At 49.3% G+C, this 14,900-nt stretch overlaps 1 protein-coding gene across 10 annotated transcripts in view; it reads left to right on the top strand.

Moving 5' to 3' along the window:
* Nucleotides 1–11,999, top strand: part of Cit (citron rho-interacting serine/threonine kinase) — a 166,004-nt gene extending 154,005 nt beyond the window's left edge. For 8 of the 10 annotated variants that reach the window (XM_042669642.1, XM_042669647.1, XM_042669648.1 and 5 more), the window contains 9 exons: nucleotides 553–692; nucleotides 1,912–2,004; nucleotides 3,607–3,715; nucleotides 3,804–3,932; nucleotides 4,809–4,889; nucleotides 7,865–7,943; nucleotides 8,056–8,235; nucleotides 10,175–10,484; nucleotides 11,957–11,999. In XM_042669642.1, coding sequence (XP_042525576.1) covers nucleotides 553–692; nucleotides 1,912–2,004; nucleotides 3,607–3,715; nucleotides 3,804–3,932; nucleotides 4,809–4,889; nucleotides 7,865–7,943; nucleotides 8,056–8,235; nucleotides 10,175–10,484; nucleotides 11,957–11,980 — 1,145 coding nt within the window. In that variant the 3' untranslated portion in view covers nucleotides 11,981–11,999. The remainder of the gene's footprint in view (nucleotides 1–552; nucleotides 693–1,911; nucleotides 2,005–3,606; nucleotides 3,716–3,803; nucleotides 3,933–4,808; nucleotides 4,890–7,864; nucleotides 7,944–8,055; nucleotides 8,236–10,174; nucleotides 10,485–11,956) is intronic. The other 2 variants (XM_042669643.1, XM_042669646.1) reach the window with 1 other exon arrangement.
* The last annotated feature ends 2,901 nt before the right edge of the window (nucleotides 12,000–14,900 follow it).

The following is a 14,900-nucleotide window of genomic DNA, read 5'->3' on the forward strand; positions in this document are numbered from 1 at the left end:
TGTATGCATGTGCATCATGCATGTGTGTGTATACTTCCTTTGCCCATGAATATGCATATCCTTTAAATCAAGCATCCACAGATGAGTTAAAAAGGTCAAAAAAAAATTTTAAATCTTAGATCTAAAGCACAGGCCTAAAATATGCTCACAGATTGAACATCCCTAATTAGAAAACACAGAATGATCCAAAACTTAAACCTTTTTGAATGCCCACGTGAAGCCACAGGTGGACCTTTCCACACCTGCCCTCATGTGCTGGAGCACAGTTCAAACCACAGGTGTGCTAAACACACTGTATAAAATTACCTTTGGGCTAGGTGACTAACACTAGGAAGTATCTACGCTGCACAAGTGCGTTTTGGTGCCTAGACTTGGATTTCATCCCCACGCTACCTCATTTATGTAGACACAAAAATTCCAAAACCTGAAAGTAAAGCCCTCGTAGTCCCACACACTGGGGATGGGGGACACTCAGCGTGCTGTAGGAGGATAGTGGGGGATTCTGTCTGTGCCATGGCTCCATGGCTCTCTGTGACCCTGCGTGGCCCCCAGGTGAAGAGCGAGCCCTGTGTCTGGTGGATGTGAAGAAGGTAAAGCAGTCCCTAGCGCAGTCGCACCTTCCCGCCCAGCCCGACATCTCGCCCAATGTGTTCGAAGCTGTCAAGGGCTGCCACTTGTTTGGTGCAGGCAAGGTAAGTTCTCCTCTGGCCTCTGCTGGTGGAATGTTCTTGAAAGTTGCACAGCCCCTCCTCCCTTGTCGAACTTACTGATTTAACCTTGAAAACTGGGTGTTATGAGACTAGCTTAAATTTCTTCTTCTGGGTGCCAGTGGCTCACGCCTGAAATCCTAGCTACTTAGGAGGCTGAGATCTGAGGATCACAGTTCAAAGCCAGCCCCAGCAGAAAGTCCCTATGAGACCCTTATCTCCAATTAACCATTCAAGAACTGGAAGTGGTGCTGTGGATCAATTGGAAGAGCTCTAGCTTTGAGCAGGAAGAGGCGCACAGCACTCAGACCTTGAGTTCAAGCCTCACAACCAACAAAAAAAAATTTCTTCTCTTTCCTTCCTTCCTTCCTTTCCTTCCTTCCTTCCTTCCTTTCCTTCTTTCCTTCCTTCCTTCCTTCCTTCCTTCCTTCCTTCCTTCCTTCCTTCCTTCCTTCCTTCCTTCTTCTTTTTCTTTCTCCTCCTTTCTTCTCCTCCTCCTCCTTTTTCTTTTTCTTTTGCTGGCACTTGGGTCTTGAACTCAGGGCCTTTCATTTACTGAACTGGCCCTCTTGAGTCATGCCTCCAGTTCCGCTTTTTGCTCATTATTTTGGAGATGGAGTCTCTCACACATTTTTGCCTGGGCTGGCTTCACATTGTCATACTCCAAGTCTCAGTCTCCTGGGTAGCCTGGACTACAGGCATGAGCCACACACAGGTGATTCTGCCTTTCTGGGGACATTTGGTAATGTCTAGAGACATTCAGATTATCCAACTGGAGGTGTTGCTGGCCTCTAGTGAGCCATGGCCACAATGCTGCCTATCTCCCTGTAGTGCACAGAATGCTCTTTGTCCCTCAGCACAAAGAACCATGTAGTCTGTCAGATATCAGGAGTGCCAAGGTTGAGAGACTCCGCTCTGAGTCACTAAGGATTACCCTGGTGACCCTCTTTTGTCTTTCCTTTTTTTTTTCTTTTTTCTTTTTGGTCAGTTATGGGGCCTGAACTCTGGGCCTGGGCACTGTCCCTCAGCTTTTCAGCTCAAGGCAAGCGCTCTACCACTTGAGCCACAATGCCACTTCCGGCTTTTTTTGCTTATGTGGTGCTGAGGAATCAAACCCAGGGCCTCACGCATGAAAAGCAAACACTTTACCACTGAGCCACCTTCCCAGCCCTCTCTTATCTTTTTTTTCCCTCATGCCTTTCAGATTGAGAATGGGCTCTGCATCTGTGCAGCCATGCCCAGCAAAGTCGTCATCCTCCGCTACAACGAAAACCTCAGCAAGTACTGCATTCGGAAGGTGTGTCGTGGTCTGGGCCATCCTGCTCTCCCAGGAAGGGGAGCCAGTGTGTGAAGCATCTCCGGGACCCCCTCCCCTCTGCCGTCCTTCAACCTGGGGTGACCTCCCTAGCTCTACAGAGCCCAGAGCTGTTAGAGATCCTAGCAGCTGCTCTTGGTTCACTTCTGTTTGGGAATGGCCTCTCCATCCAGCCAAGGAATTCAGCCTTTTGTGGTCCTTATAGGGATCATGAGCTAGTATCTTCTCAGCACCTAGAGGATTTCTGTGAAGGGACAAGCCAGTGCTGCCTCTGTTTGACTTGTGATTAGGAGGCTGGGTCTCCCAGGAGCAGAGTGTTGGGTGAGGGTTGTCTGCAAGGCAGACGAGGTATGCTCAGTCCTTGGAATTTTTCTTGCTTTCAGAGAAGGTGTCTACTGTCCCCAGATATCAGCCATCATTAGCCTGGTTTATTTCAGAGGTTTTTATGGTTTGTCCCAAAAGTGAAAGGAGGAAATGAATGATGTATAGTGGTTAAGTACAGAAAAAGTCTGGTTCTGGGAAGGAAGTTGTTAGCCTAGTTTGGGTGTTATTGAATACCCAGTGGGGAAGCAGTAGCTGACCTGCCCGCTCTTCATAATTCTTCCCCAATCCTTAGGAATGACAAAATTGAGGCCTTAGTTTGATTTTCCTGATCTTTTCACTTCATGCAACCTCAGCATTTCCCCCTCCTGGCAAGTGACCGATACATATTCAATGCTGCTGCTGCTGCTGATTAAAGTTTGAACTGTTTGCTTCTGGAAAAGTCCAGAAACCATTGTATCTTTATGATGCCCAAGCAGTAGCTTGGAATAAGCCTGCCTGTGGGGTTGTTGTGTTTTGTTTGATGGCATTAGGATTGGCCCACAAGCGGGTACAAATAATTAGGAAGTAATTAAGACAGGAATGCAATAATGATGATGCCGATAATTGTGTAATAGAGTTCAAATTAGAAACTTAGACGCTATCAGGAAATATACTAAAGCCATGCATTCCAAGCACCAATAACTTGGTATATTTTTTCATGGTGTCTCCCTCCCTGATAAAAATGCATTAAGTTCTGCCTTTTGGCTGAATTGGTGTTTCTGACCCCTTTTTGGATATAGTTTTGCCTTGTTTCCTAAGAAGTCTGGGGTTGTGTGAAACAACATAATAGGGTAGCAGACAGGTCACCTGAGAGGTCACCTGGGAGGTCATCCTGGGAGGTCATCTTTTTTTGTTTGTGTGTTGGTCGTGGGGCTTGATATCTGGGCTTGGGCACTGTCCCTGAGCTCTTCACCTTAAGGCTTTACCACTTGATACAGCACCACTTCTGGCTTTCTGGTGGTTAATTGGAGATCAGAATCTCACAGATTTTCCTGCCCAGGCTGGCTTTGAACCATGATCCTCAGATCTCAGCTCTGAGTATCTAGGATTACAGGCGTGAGCCACCAGCGCCTGGCCTGGGAGGTCATCATGAGAGGCAGGAGCGGGTCTGGTGGTGGCTATCTGCCAGGCTCGTTGAGATGCTTGGGGCAGGACTGGGACAGCAGTGGGAATGGTGCATCCATGTCACCTCTCATGTCCTCTCCTCTTCTTCGTCCTCAGGAGATAGAGACCTCTGAGCCCTGCAGCTGTATCCACTTCACCAATTACAGTATCCTCATTGGAACCAACAAGTTCTACGAAATCGACATGAAGCAGTACACACTCGAGGGTAGGGCAGGGGTCCTCCTCCCACCCCCTGTCAGGCTTGGGGCCGCTTGGAAGGCATTTCTAAAGCTGCTTCTTGCCTGTCTTCGCAGAGTTCCTGGACAAGAATGACCACTCCTTGGCTCCGGCTGTGTTTGCCTCGTCGTCCAACAGCTTCCCTGTGTCCATCGTGCAGGTGAATGGCGCGGGACAGCGAGAGGAGTACCTGCTGTGCTTCCACGGTGAGGAAGCCCTGCCGGGGTCCTGTGGGGGCTGGGGGTGGGGCCTGGCCAGGTCATCGTGGCTCTGGGGCAGGGTGGGTTTCACAGGGGTATGGAGACAATCAGTCCACCTCCAGGGCCCTCTGTAGGTGTCCTCTCCCCAACCAGAGCCCTACCCTATCCCAGCTAACATGCTCTCCAAAGGACAGATGCTCAGCCCTCCATTTCCCCCATCCCTCCTGCATCTTACTATGTAGCTCCTCCTGATCTTGAATTCATGATCTTCCTGCCTCAACCCAACCAAGTGCTGGGATTATGGACTTCCTCCTCCTTCCTTCCTCCTTCTCCCTCTCCCTCTCCCTCTCCCTCTCCCTCTCCCTCTCCCTCTCCCTCTCCCTCCCCCCTCCCTCTCCCTCTCTCCCTCCTTCTCTTTAGGTTTTTTTCTTAATACTTTCCTCTTTTATTTTTTAGTTTTTAGTCTCTCCTTCCCTGTCTCTGGCTCTCTGGCTCTCTTTCCCCTTTCTTCCTTGTCGCCTTATTTCCTCCCTGTCTGTTTTGTCTCTTCTTTCTTCCCCCTCCCCCTCCTTTTCCTGCTCCCCTCCTTTTCACACGAAGCATCTTTCTTTAATACATTTAAAAATTAATTTTAAAATCCTCACTTAATAAAACTGGGAGATGGCTCTGCAGAGATCCTCGGGCTGTCACAATCCAGTTCAATCTGGCAGGTTGTCCCCCAGGCTCTTCCTTGTTCTGTTGTCACAGTGTGTATCTCTCTCTCTCTCTCTCTCTCTCTCTCTCTCTCTCTCTCTCTCTCTCACGCATGTGTACATGCACGCATGCACACACATACACATCTGCCATCTCTGCTGACACCCCTGTGTTCTTTACACCTTGCAGAATTTGGGGTGTTCGTGGATTCTTATGGAAGGCGTAGCCGCACAGATGATCTCAAGTGGAGTCGCTTACCTTTGGCCTTTGGTACGTGAGTCATGGGTGGGGGCTCCTTTCACTAGCACTGGTGACCTGGGAATTCTTGTTGGCCTAAGCACAGTGCTCATGGAATCCCTGAGACCAAAGGCCGTGCGTAATAGTTCCCCAAAGACATTTGCGAGAGGATTCTGAGGCTCGCTGAAAAGTCGATCAGCTACCAGTCCCCAGGCCAACTGCGAAGACTGTTAAATTTTCGTGATCAAAGCGGGAGAAGGGGAAATGTTCCCTGTGGGTTTAAGTCACTTTCAGAGGCCCCATAGTACCCATCTGTATAACTAAACATGAGTTAATTTACCCAGTTCACTCTAATTAAGCAGGACAGTTAGGCCATGCCTTTTGTGCCTTGTGTTTGCTAGGCAGGTGTGCTATCAGTTGAGCCACCCAAACTCTTTTAGCCTTTAGTTATTTTTCAGGTAGGATTTCCCATTTTTTATATGGGGCTGGCTTCTAATTGTGATCTTCCTAGCTATGCCTCCCTCAGCTGGGCCCATGAGTGTGTGCTTATTTATTGAGATGGAGGTCTCACTAATTTTTTTCCATGGGCTGTATTGAACCACAATCCTCCCAATCTCCAGCTCCAAATAACTAAGATCATAGGCCTGTTTCACCTATTTCATCTGGCTGGCCATGCTGGTTCTTTATGTAACTATAAACTACACTGCAGTGAACACCTCTGTCTTGATCTTTGTACACTTGTCAAGTAGTATCCTGTGATCACAAATCCCCAAAATATAGAGCTTCTGGTTCCAAGGACAGACAGACAGACATGCAGGGAGAGAGAGAGACACACACACATACACACACACACACACACACACACACGTGCACGCATGTATGCACGCACATACACATGCAAATGCACATGTATATGCATGTATACACAAATACGTAAACTTGTACCTGTGTGGAAATTCTTAAATACTACTATGGCCAAAATACCCTTCAAGACTATTTCATGTATTTATCTACTGGTACAACTTACTGCAGCTGAGGATCCTGTGTTTTGATTGGACAGCCCTGCTCCGTGTGGTGAGAGTAGGGGCACCGGGACAGTGAAGAAGCCAACACAGCTTCAACACAAGGCAGGCAACCCTTGGGAGCTCAGTAGGGGCTGGTGGCAGGAGGCCACGATTTCTCCTGGAGGAGTCCTCGCCTCCACATGTCCAGTTGGCTCCCTCAGGCCACATGCAAAGCAGGGAGCCTATCCGAGGCTCAAGCACTGGAGCCAGGAGTGACAGTGGAGGAGCAAAGTAATAACTTGCCACCAGGAATGTAGTGACAATGGCCTTTTCCCTCTAGGGGCCCCAGTTGGCCCATCATCTTCCCCTTGTCTTGGGGATCGAACCTAGGATGTTGTACTTGCTAGGCAAGTGCTTTGCCACTGAGCTACATCCCAGCCCATCAGTCTTTCTTTTTTGGTTAAAATTGACATTTATTTTTTTAAAAAAATCCGTTATTTTCAGTGCTATTTTCTCTCTCTCTTCTCTCTCTCTCTTTCTCTCTCTCTCTCTTTCTCCCATCATAGAGCTTGAACTCTGGGTCTGGGCACTGTCCCAGAGCTCTTCAGCCCAAGGCGAGCGCTCTGAAACTTGAACCACAGCGCCACTTCTGGTTTTCTGGTGTTTAGTTGGAGATAAGAGTCTCACGGACTTTTCTAGCCCAGGCTGGCTTTGAACCGTGATTCTCAGATCTCAGTCTCCTGAGTAGCTAGGATTATAGGCGTGAGCCACTGGCACCTGGCTGCCAGTCTCTGTTTTTAATTGACAGTTTTGAAGTTACACTGGATACATCTGATGTAAATAGGTGACATCCTCTTGTCTCCTCATCCTTCTAGCACTTTATGCAAATACAGGGATATAAAACAGTATATTATTTGCTAGTTCTATTATTTGTTGTTGTTGTTTGTTTGTTTGTTTGTTGCCGGTCTTGGGGCTTGAACTCTGGGCCTGTATGCTCTCCCTGAGCTTCCTTTGCTCAAGGCTAGCCCCCTACCACTTGAGCCACAGTGCTATTTCTGGCTTTTTTGAGTATTACTAGAGATTAGAGTCTCATGGGGTTTCCTGCTCAGGCTAGCTTGGAACTGCTATCCTCAGATCTCAGCTTCCTGAGTAGCTAGGATTATAAGCATGAGCCACCGGCACCCTGCTGGTTTTGTTTTTATTGAAATGGGAGTCTCACTGTGTAGCTCAGACTGACTTTGAACTTCTGATCCTTCCTGCCTCAGCCTCCTGAGTACTGGGATTCCAAAGCTGCACCCCTACACCCGACAAAAATTTAGATTCTTATCACCATCTTTTAAAAAGTTTTTATTAGGGGGCTGGGAAGGTGGCTCAGTGGTAGAGTGCTTGCCTTGCATTCATGAGGCCCTGGGTTCGATTCCTCAGCACCACATAAGCAGAAAAAGCTGGAAGTGGCGCTTTGGCTCAAGTGGTAGGGTGCTAGCCTTGAGCTGAAGAGCTGAGGGACAGTGCTCAGGCCCAGAGTTCAGGCCCCATGACCGACAAAAAATTAAATAAATAAATAAAAAATTTTTATTACCAGGAAGTGGTACTGTGGCTCAAGTAGTAGAGCACTTGCCTTGAGCTGAAGAGCGCAGGGACAGCGCCCAGGCCCAGAGTTCAAGCCCCATGACTGTCAAAAAAAAAAAAAAAAGTTTTTATTACCAATAAAGTCGTGCACTTTACACATTGCTTTGAGGTCCTACACATATCCATCTCTTCAGCTGTGCAGAACTCCATAGGTGACCCTCTATAATGTACAACTGAATTGATTTCTCATCTTCTGCTGTAACCAGCAATGCCTCAGCACGGGCATGCGCGGTTATCCTGGCGTGTGGAAATATTTGTGGGATAAATCCACCTACCTGGGAGTGCTGGGTCACAGAATGTGATGCCGCCAGGTTTTGATTTCCTCTCTCTCAACCCTTCTTTGCCTCACACTCTTCCTCCATGGTGACCACGCAGCCTACCGAGAACCCTACTTGTTTGTGACCCACTTCAACTCACTTGAAGTCATTGAGATCCAGGCGCGCTCCTCCCTGGGGTAAGCGCTGCCCTTCCCTGCCTCGGTGGGCGGCTACAGAACAAGGTGTTGGGGCCTGCCCAGCAATGGAAGTGACCTTCAGGGAGCATAACTCTTGTCTGTCCCTCCGCAGGACCCCTGCCCGAGCCTATTTGGAAATCCCAAACCCACGCTACCTGGGCCCTGCGATTTCCTCGGGAGCCATTTACCTGGCTTCCTCATACCAGGATAAACTAAGGGTCATTTGCTGCAAAGGAAACCTTGTGAAGGAGTCTGGCACTGACCACCACCGGGTGCCCTCCACCTCCCGCAGGTATGGGACCCCCCCTATCCCTCCCTCTTTCCCGGGGGCAAGGGCTGGGCTGAGGAGCATAAGGAAACCTGGCTAAACAGGCAGGATGTTTCTCTTTCCTTTATAATCACGTACAAACCACTAGGATTTTGAGATCTTTGGCCGCGGAGTGGTATGTGCCTGTGGGAGGGAACGGGAGGAGACTTGGAAAAGTGGAAGGCACTCTCCCTTTTCAGGAATTTTCAGTGGCTCTGATAGGAACAGAGCAGGGGTTGCGTGTGCTTCTGGGAGGAGACGATATGCTAGTGCAGTCCCACATGCTAATGATGCTCGAAGCCCCAGGTGAGAGACACAGGAGTGATTAGGGGTCACAGACCTGCCAGAGCTGCTGAAGGGAGTGTGCGGGGAGCAGAGGCCCACAGCCTGAATGGGGTGGCCAGAGAGGACCATAAGGCTGGGATGGCTGATAAGGAGGGCTTCACTGTGAGGAGCTGCTTTTACTGCCTGTGGTGGAACATGGTTCCAGTCTCAGTGAACAGAGGCAGAGACGATGGGTTTGCTTTCCTGCCGCTGCTGGGTGGGTCTGACATCAGCAGTTCACCCTCCATTTTCGCTTGGCTTGGGGGATGATTTTTGGCAGAGTGGAGACACCTGGGGTGTGGTTCACCGCAGGCCTCCTTTTCCTGCAGTTTAGCAGAGAAGCAAATTCATCTCTCTGCAAGAACCATAAAATGGAGGTGATAGATCGCTGGTTGTGAAGGGATATGGAGATGAAGGCTGGCCACATGGCCTTGAAAGGCCTTGAAGGAGGAGTGGTTCTCTTTCCTTTGGTTCATCTGGACTCACATCCTGAATGGACTTCCCTGAGCCAGTCTGCTTCCCAGGCAGGGAACCCCTTCTCCCCTCCCCTGTCTGCCTTACATCTGTCCCTGTGGTCACATGCTGTCATTTCTCTTCTATTACAAAGAGGCTTAATGCTGTTTTAGTTGGATTTGTTTTGTCTTCCAAGCTGGAACCTGAATCTCCACAGTTCGCCTATGTGGTGAGGGGGTAGAAAGGGCCTTTAGCTCCTCAGTGAACTGACCACTCACGGAATGGTCTCCAGGCACTGTCCTCTCTGTGTTCTAGATCTAGCTTCTTCAGAGAGGTGATTAGAGCCATAGGTCTGGATCAGTCTTCACCAGGACTGGGTGGCAGGTGTTTCAGACCAACAAAAAGTCCCCAGTGGAGCTGGCAGGTAGCTCAGTGGTAGAGTTCCTGCCTCACATGCATGAAGCTCTGTTGTGGGGAGCAAAGGAGCCCCAAGTATTTTCACCCAATTCATTATTTCCCATCATCTTCTGGGACCAGGACCTTTTTTTCCTTCTTCTTTTTAGCCAGCTGGACTGTTGTGTTGCCCTGCTCAGTTTCCTAGCTGTAGCTTTCATCATCTCAGCCATGGCTGAGGACTGTTAACTTTCTGACCATGCACAAATGCCACAAAGACTGAGGAAGTCACCTAGCGGGAGAGGTGACGGATGTGGCATCTGTGTCACCTGTGATGAATACAGGCTTTCTCAGAAACACTCCCCATCAGGCTCATGGTGAGCCCCCTGTCTCCTGGGTGGGTAGCAGACTTAACTGCCGAATGCAAGGCATCCTTCTGCTCCTTCTGGAAAATGGCGGAAGGATACTGTATGGGAATCCCAGCTTGCCCCTACCCCTCCATCCCTGTGTTCTTGTCTGTGCTGACTGGTGATGATGCCTAGAGATACCACCCCACCCCACCTACGAGGCCTCTTGTACAGTGAGCTTGCAATAGATTAAAAGCCGGTACTAAGAACAGGAAAAGGAAGCCAAGCATCTTGCCCTCTTTGCGACTCACGCCCAGAGTAAAATACACTTAAGTCTTCATTGTGTTGCTCATTTCCTTGGATGAGAAGGACCCACCCTCCTCAGCCTGCCCCTCTCTCCTTGCCAGTAGCCCCAACAAGCGAGGCCCGCCCACGTACAACGAGCACATCACCAAGCGTGTGGCCTCCAGCCCGGCACCCCCTGAAGGCCCCAGCCACCCCCGTGAGCCAAGCACACCCCACCGCTACCGTGACCGAGAGGGCCGGGCCGAGCTACGCAGGGACAAGTCTCCTGGCCGGCCCCTGGAGCGGGAAAAGTCCCCTGGCCGCATGCTCAGCACGCGCCGGGAGCGCTCCCCGGGCAGGCTGTTTGATGACAGCAGCAGAGGCCGGCTGCCGGCGGGGGCCGTGCGGACCCCCCTGTCCCAGGTGAACAAGGTAAGGCCTGTGCACAACCCTCGTGGAGGCGGGAGGAGGCCTCGGGGTCACTGTTGTGTAATAAATAAGGGTTGGGAAGGTGGTTCAATGCTAGAGTGCTTGCCTTGCATGCATGAGGCCCTGGGTTCGATTCCTCAGCACCCCCTAAGCAGAAAAAGCCAGAAGTGGTACTGTGTCTCAAGTGGTAGGGCACTAGCCTTGAGCTGAACAGCTGAAGGACAGCACCCAAGCCCAGAGTTCAGGCCCCACGACCGACAAAAGAAATGGGACACTGTCACTGAAATTCAAGGCCTAGCTGGGATTGAGGGGGAATACATGTGAGCTTAGGAAGAAAAGGCTTCCTTTATTTCTGAAAGGCTTCCTGAACAAACGAGAGCAGGTATTTGTGATGACGTGGACACACTGCGGAAGAGCTACGGGGAATGTTGTTCTCTGCCTAGAGGCCGCTGTTAGCAGCGTCTGGGTTGTCTCAGTTATCACAGTATGTGTGATCCCCTAGTTTAAACACACCACCAATTCTTCCATGCAGTCCCGTGAGCATCATGCTTTCCCACAGATACACATGTACATGTTGGATTCCTTCCCCCCCCCCTCCCCAAAGGCTACAAAAACTTGTGAAAGACATCACCTTTCAGAAGAACTTTTTTCTTTTTTAATGTCTATGTCTGTGAAAAGCCAGCTCATGCTTAGCTTTTTTGCTCAAAGCTGGTTACTCCATACTAAATGAGCCATACTTACAGTTGGTGGCTATTCTTTTTTCTTTCTTTCTTTCTTTTTTTTGGGGTGGGGGGGTGGTGGTTAATTGGAGATAAGGATTTCTTGGATTTGTCTTGCATGGCTGTCTTCAAAATTGCAATCCTTAGTTCTCAGTCTCTTGAGTAGCTAGGATTGCAGGTATAAGCCACTAGTGCCCAGCAAGAACTTGAAGAGCTTTTTGAAAGTTTTTAACCATGTGCATATATTCACCTGGGTGATTCCTTAGAGATTAGAGAGGTTAGATTTCTTAGAGATTAGAGGTTTGAGATCGAGGACAGGGGTGTTGGCCTGGAATGAGGCAGCTGGCTCAGTGAGACAGCTAGGTTCCGGTGCTTCTTGATCTTTGATGGGCCTCTGTTAAGCCTCCAGAAGCTGATTTTCTGGATGGTATTTTCCTTCTAAAATTACCTACTGTCAGCCCTTTTGTTGCAAAGAAAGGGATCAACATAGATTGTTGTGGGTTTTTTCCCCATAAAACTCTTACGTGCACATGCATGCTTGTGTGCATACATGAGCACATACAAAGGAGGAATTCAGGTTGGAGCATTTTCAGCGACTTTAGTTCTCAGACTGCCCCAGGCTTTGAGGGTTGGCACTGTGATTTGCCCCTGCCCTGCACAGCATCCCTGTCAACCACTAAAGGACAGATTCTGTGCTATAGACCAGCAGCTTCCAGCTTCATCTGACTTCTTCCTTATTTCTACTTTGCTTCCTAGGTCTGGGACCAGTCTTCAGTATAAATCCCAGCCAGAAAACCAACAACTACTCATCTCAGTCTGCAGGAAAACACCAAACACACTATGGATGCCCACTGTGGGGGACCCTAGCGCCTGCCTGCCTGGCCAGCCCCTGGCCCAGCTGGGCCCAGCCCCATCCCCGCATAGACACCCCTGTCTCCAGGGGGTGAGGGTGGCTGAGGCCCTTGGGCGCCTCCTCCAGGCACCTTCCTGCAGTCTTTCTCTTTGCACTTTGTTACTCCCTCAGCATTCACAGACTTTGGTACGTAGCTGTGGCCTGTACCAGTTCATCACCGGAAACCAACCCAGACCCTAACTGTGCTTAGAATCCTACTTAGCTATTGAAGATCTTAGGGTTGGTTGGTTTTCTTTTGTTTTTGGTTTTGGTTTTTTTCTTCCTTTGTTTCTTTTGTGTTCTCCTCCTCCTCTTCTTCCTCCTCTTCTTCCTCCTCTTCTTCTTCCTCTTCCTTCTCCACCTCCTCTTCTTTTTTTTAAAAGAGAACGGAATTCTTAATAGATTTGAATAGCAATGTATTTCCTGTTGTAGTCATTTTTAGCTAGACCACATCATCAGGTCTTTGCCCCTGAAATATAGTATAGAAAAGTCCGTCTGCCAGTTGGCTAACTCCCGCCTTCATGTAGCTTCATTCTTTGTCCCAATTCATTCTCATAGATGGCCCTGTTTTATCCAGGGTGACATCGTAGCCAAATGTTTACTGTTCTCATTGCCTTTTATGGCCTTGACGATTTCCCCTCCCACCAGCTGAGAATGTACGGAGGTCATCAGGCCTCCTTGGAGGCAGTAACCTGGGGCCAAGGGACCTCACTGAGCTTTCCCTCTCTGCCCCTCAGCGTCTCATCCCCCCCCCCCCCCCCCCCCCACAGCCTGCTGTCCCTGCTCTCCCTGTAGCTTTGGCCAGGAAAGCATGCAATAGACTTGCTCGGAGCCCAGCATTCATGGGTCTTGGGGTTGAGCAGGGGCCTGGGGTCACCCACCTCCTGTCCCCCCATGGTGTGTTGCTCCCCACTCTGGGATGGGGAAGAGACCTGTCCGGGAGCTCTGCATGGCGGTTCACTGCATGTGCTGCCCCCTGACCGGGCTGCCTCACCCCCCCCACCCCACCCCTTGGGTTGCTCTGCCAATGTATTGATGCCATCCCATAGCTCCCGCCGAATCGAGACCCTCTGACCACTTGCCAACTAATGGCAACATCAAGCTACAGCCTGTAGCACTAAACAAACCAACCAACCACAAAACGCTCAAGCCTTACGACCAGAGAAGGATTTCAGCAAACCACACCCTTCCCTCTCTCTCTCTCTCTCTCTCTCTCTGTTTTCCCTTGACCTTCACGCTTCCCTGCCGACTTCCTCGAGATGACTCTGTTCACACAAAACCCAGCACGGTTCTATCCCACGAAACTGTGACTTTTCCCAAAAGAGCCTTTCCCTAGGGCTAGACCTAAGACCCGGATGTTGGAGAGAGAAAGCCGCATCTCAGCTCTTCCAGCTCAACTCTGTGGGGTTGGCAGGTCCCCCCTCCGGTGCGGTGCGGCTCACCCTCGTTCTCTCTACCCTCTCTCGAGTGTAGAGTTCCTGGAGGCTTTGCAGTTGGCAAGCTAACTAGCGGCCTTATTTCTGCCTTCAATCTCCCTCGAGGCCTCTCCTGCTGTGAATTCGTCACCACTCTTAGGCACCTCCTGACCACTGAGGCACATCCTAGGTAGGCTGAAAGGTAGATAGACGTGTTCCCCTGGGAGCAGGTGACCGTGACTGTGTGTTCAAACCCATGTGTCCACAGTTCAGGTCACTTTCCAGATTGCAACCTGGCCCAAATACCGGCTCCTTCCTGCTCGTCTCTTTAACCTAAGTGCTTTCTTGTTTGAAACGCCCATGCACCTCCATGTCTTAGCCCCTTTGGCAACGTGTCCTGCTGTTGTGTTTTATGTGTTGCTTGGATTTTTGGGGGGGTCATTATGCTCTTCCCCCCATCCCCCAGGGCAGATCTGACTGAATGTTTGCTGAAGTTTTTGTCTCTTGGTCCATAAGTATTTGGAAAGGTCATTGATAATTGGTCTTTCAGTCTTGGCATTTCATTTAGGATCTCCATGAGAAACGGGCGTCTTGAGCCCTGAAAATGTATATCGTGTGTCTCATTTGTGAAATGCTTCCTGCTATATAGAACTAGCTCAAAAGACTGTACATATTTACAAGAAACTTTATATTCGTAAAAAAAAAAGGAAATTGAATTGGTTTCTACTTTTTTATTGTACAAGGTGCATTTTTCAACACTTACTTTTGGTTTCAATGGTGGTAGTGGTGGACAGCCATCTTCACTGGAGGGTGGCGAACTCCGTGTGACCACCAAGATGCCAGCAGGAAATACCGAAAACACAAAATTGCAGTCAAAAGCTTATTAGCATAAATCAGATTCTAGGTCTCCAAAAGTACAGGCTTTTTCTTCATTACCTTTTTTATTCAGAGTGAGAAAGAGGACATAAGGAATAATTGAAGATCCACCTTGAGAGGAATGCACTTGGTTGTTGCAGAATAGTGAAATAAAGCAATGATCTAAAAACATTTGCTTTGGTGCAGTAATCTCTTTGCTTGGCAGAGACCATGAAGAACATGCCGTGAGCGTCGGTCTGGGGTCATACAATCTGGCGAGACCTTTACTCTGTGGGAGGCATGGTTACAGCATGCAATGATGCTACTATCCTGAAATCAAGAGCTTGGTGACATTCACTTCCGCAAGTGTGACATCATTGGTTTGGCTGGTAAATATTCCCAGGGAACTATGAATGGGTTATTAAGGCCATTTTAGAGGTCTGGAACCAGGAAAGCTGCTTAAGTAGTCAAGTAGGCCATTTAGAAAGGATTACTCAAGAATAGATTACCTACGCTGCAGTTACCCAGGAAAGCAGGT

The sequence above is a fragment of the Dipodomys spectabilis genome, unplaced genomic scaffold, assembly GCF_019054845.1.
Source record: "Dipodomys spectabilis isolate Male_0828 unplaced genomic scaffold, ASM1905484v1 ptg000499l, whole genome shotgun sequence".
Lineage (NCBI taxonomy): Eukaryota > Metazoa > Chordata > Mammalia > Rodentia > Heteromyidae > Dipodomys > Dipodomys spectabilis.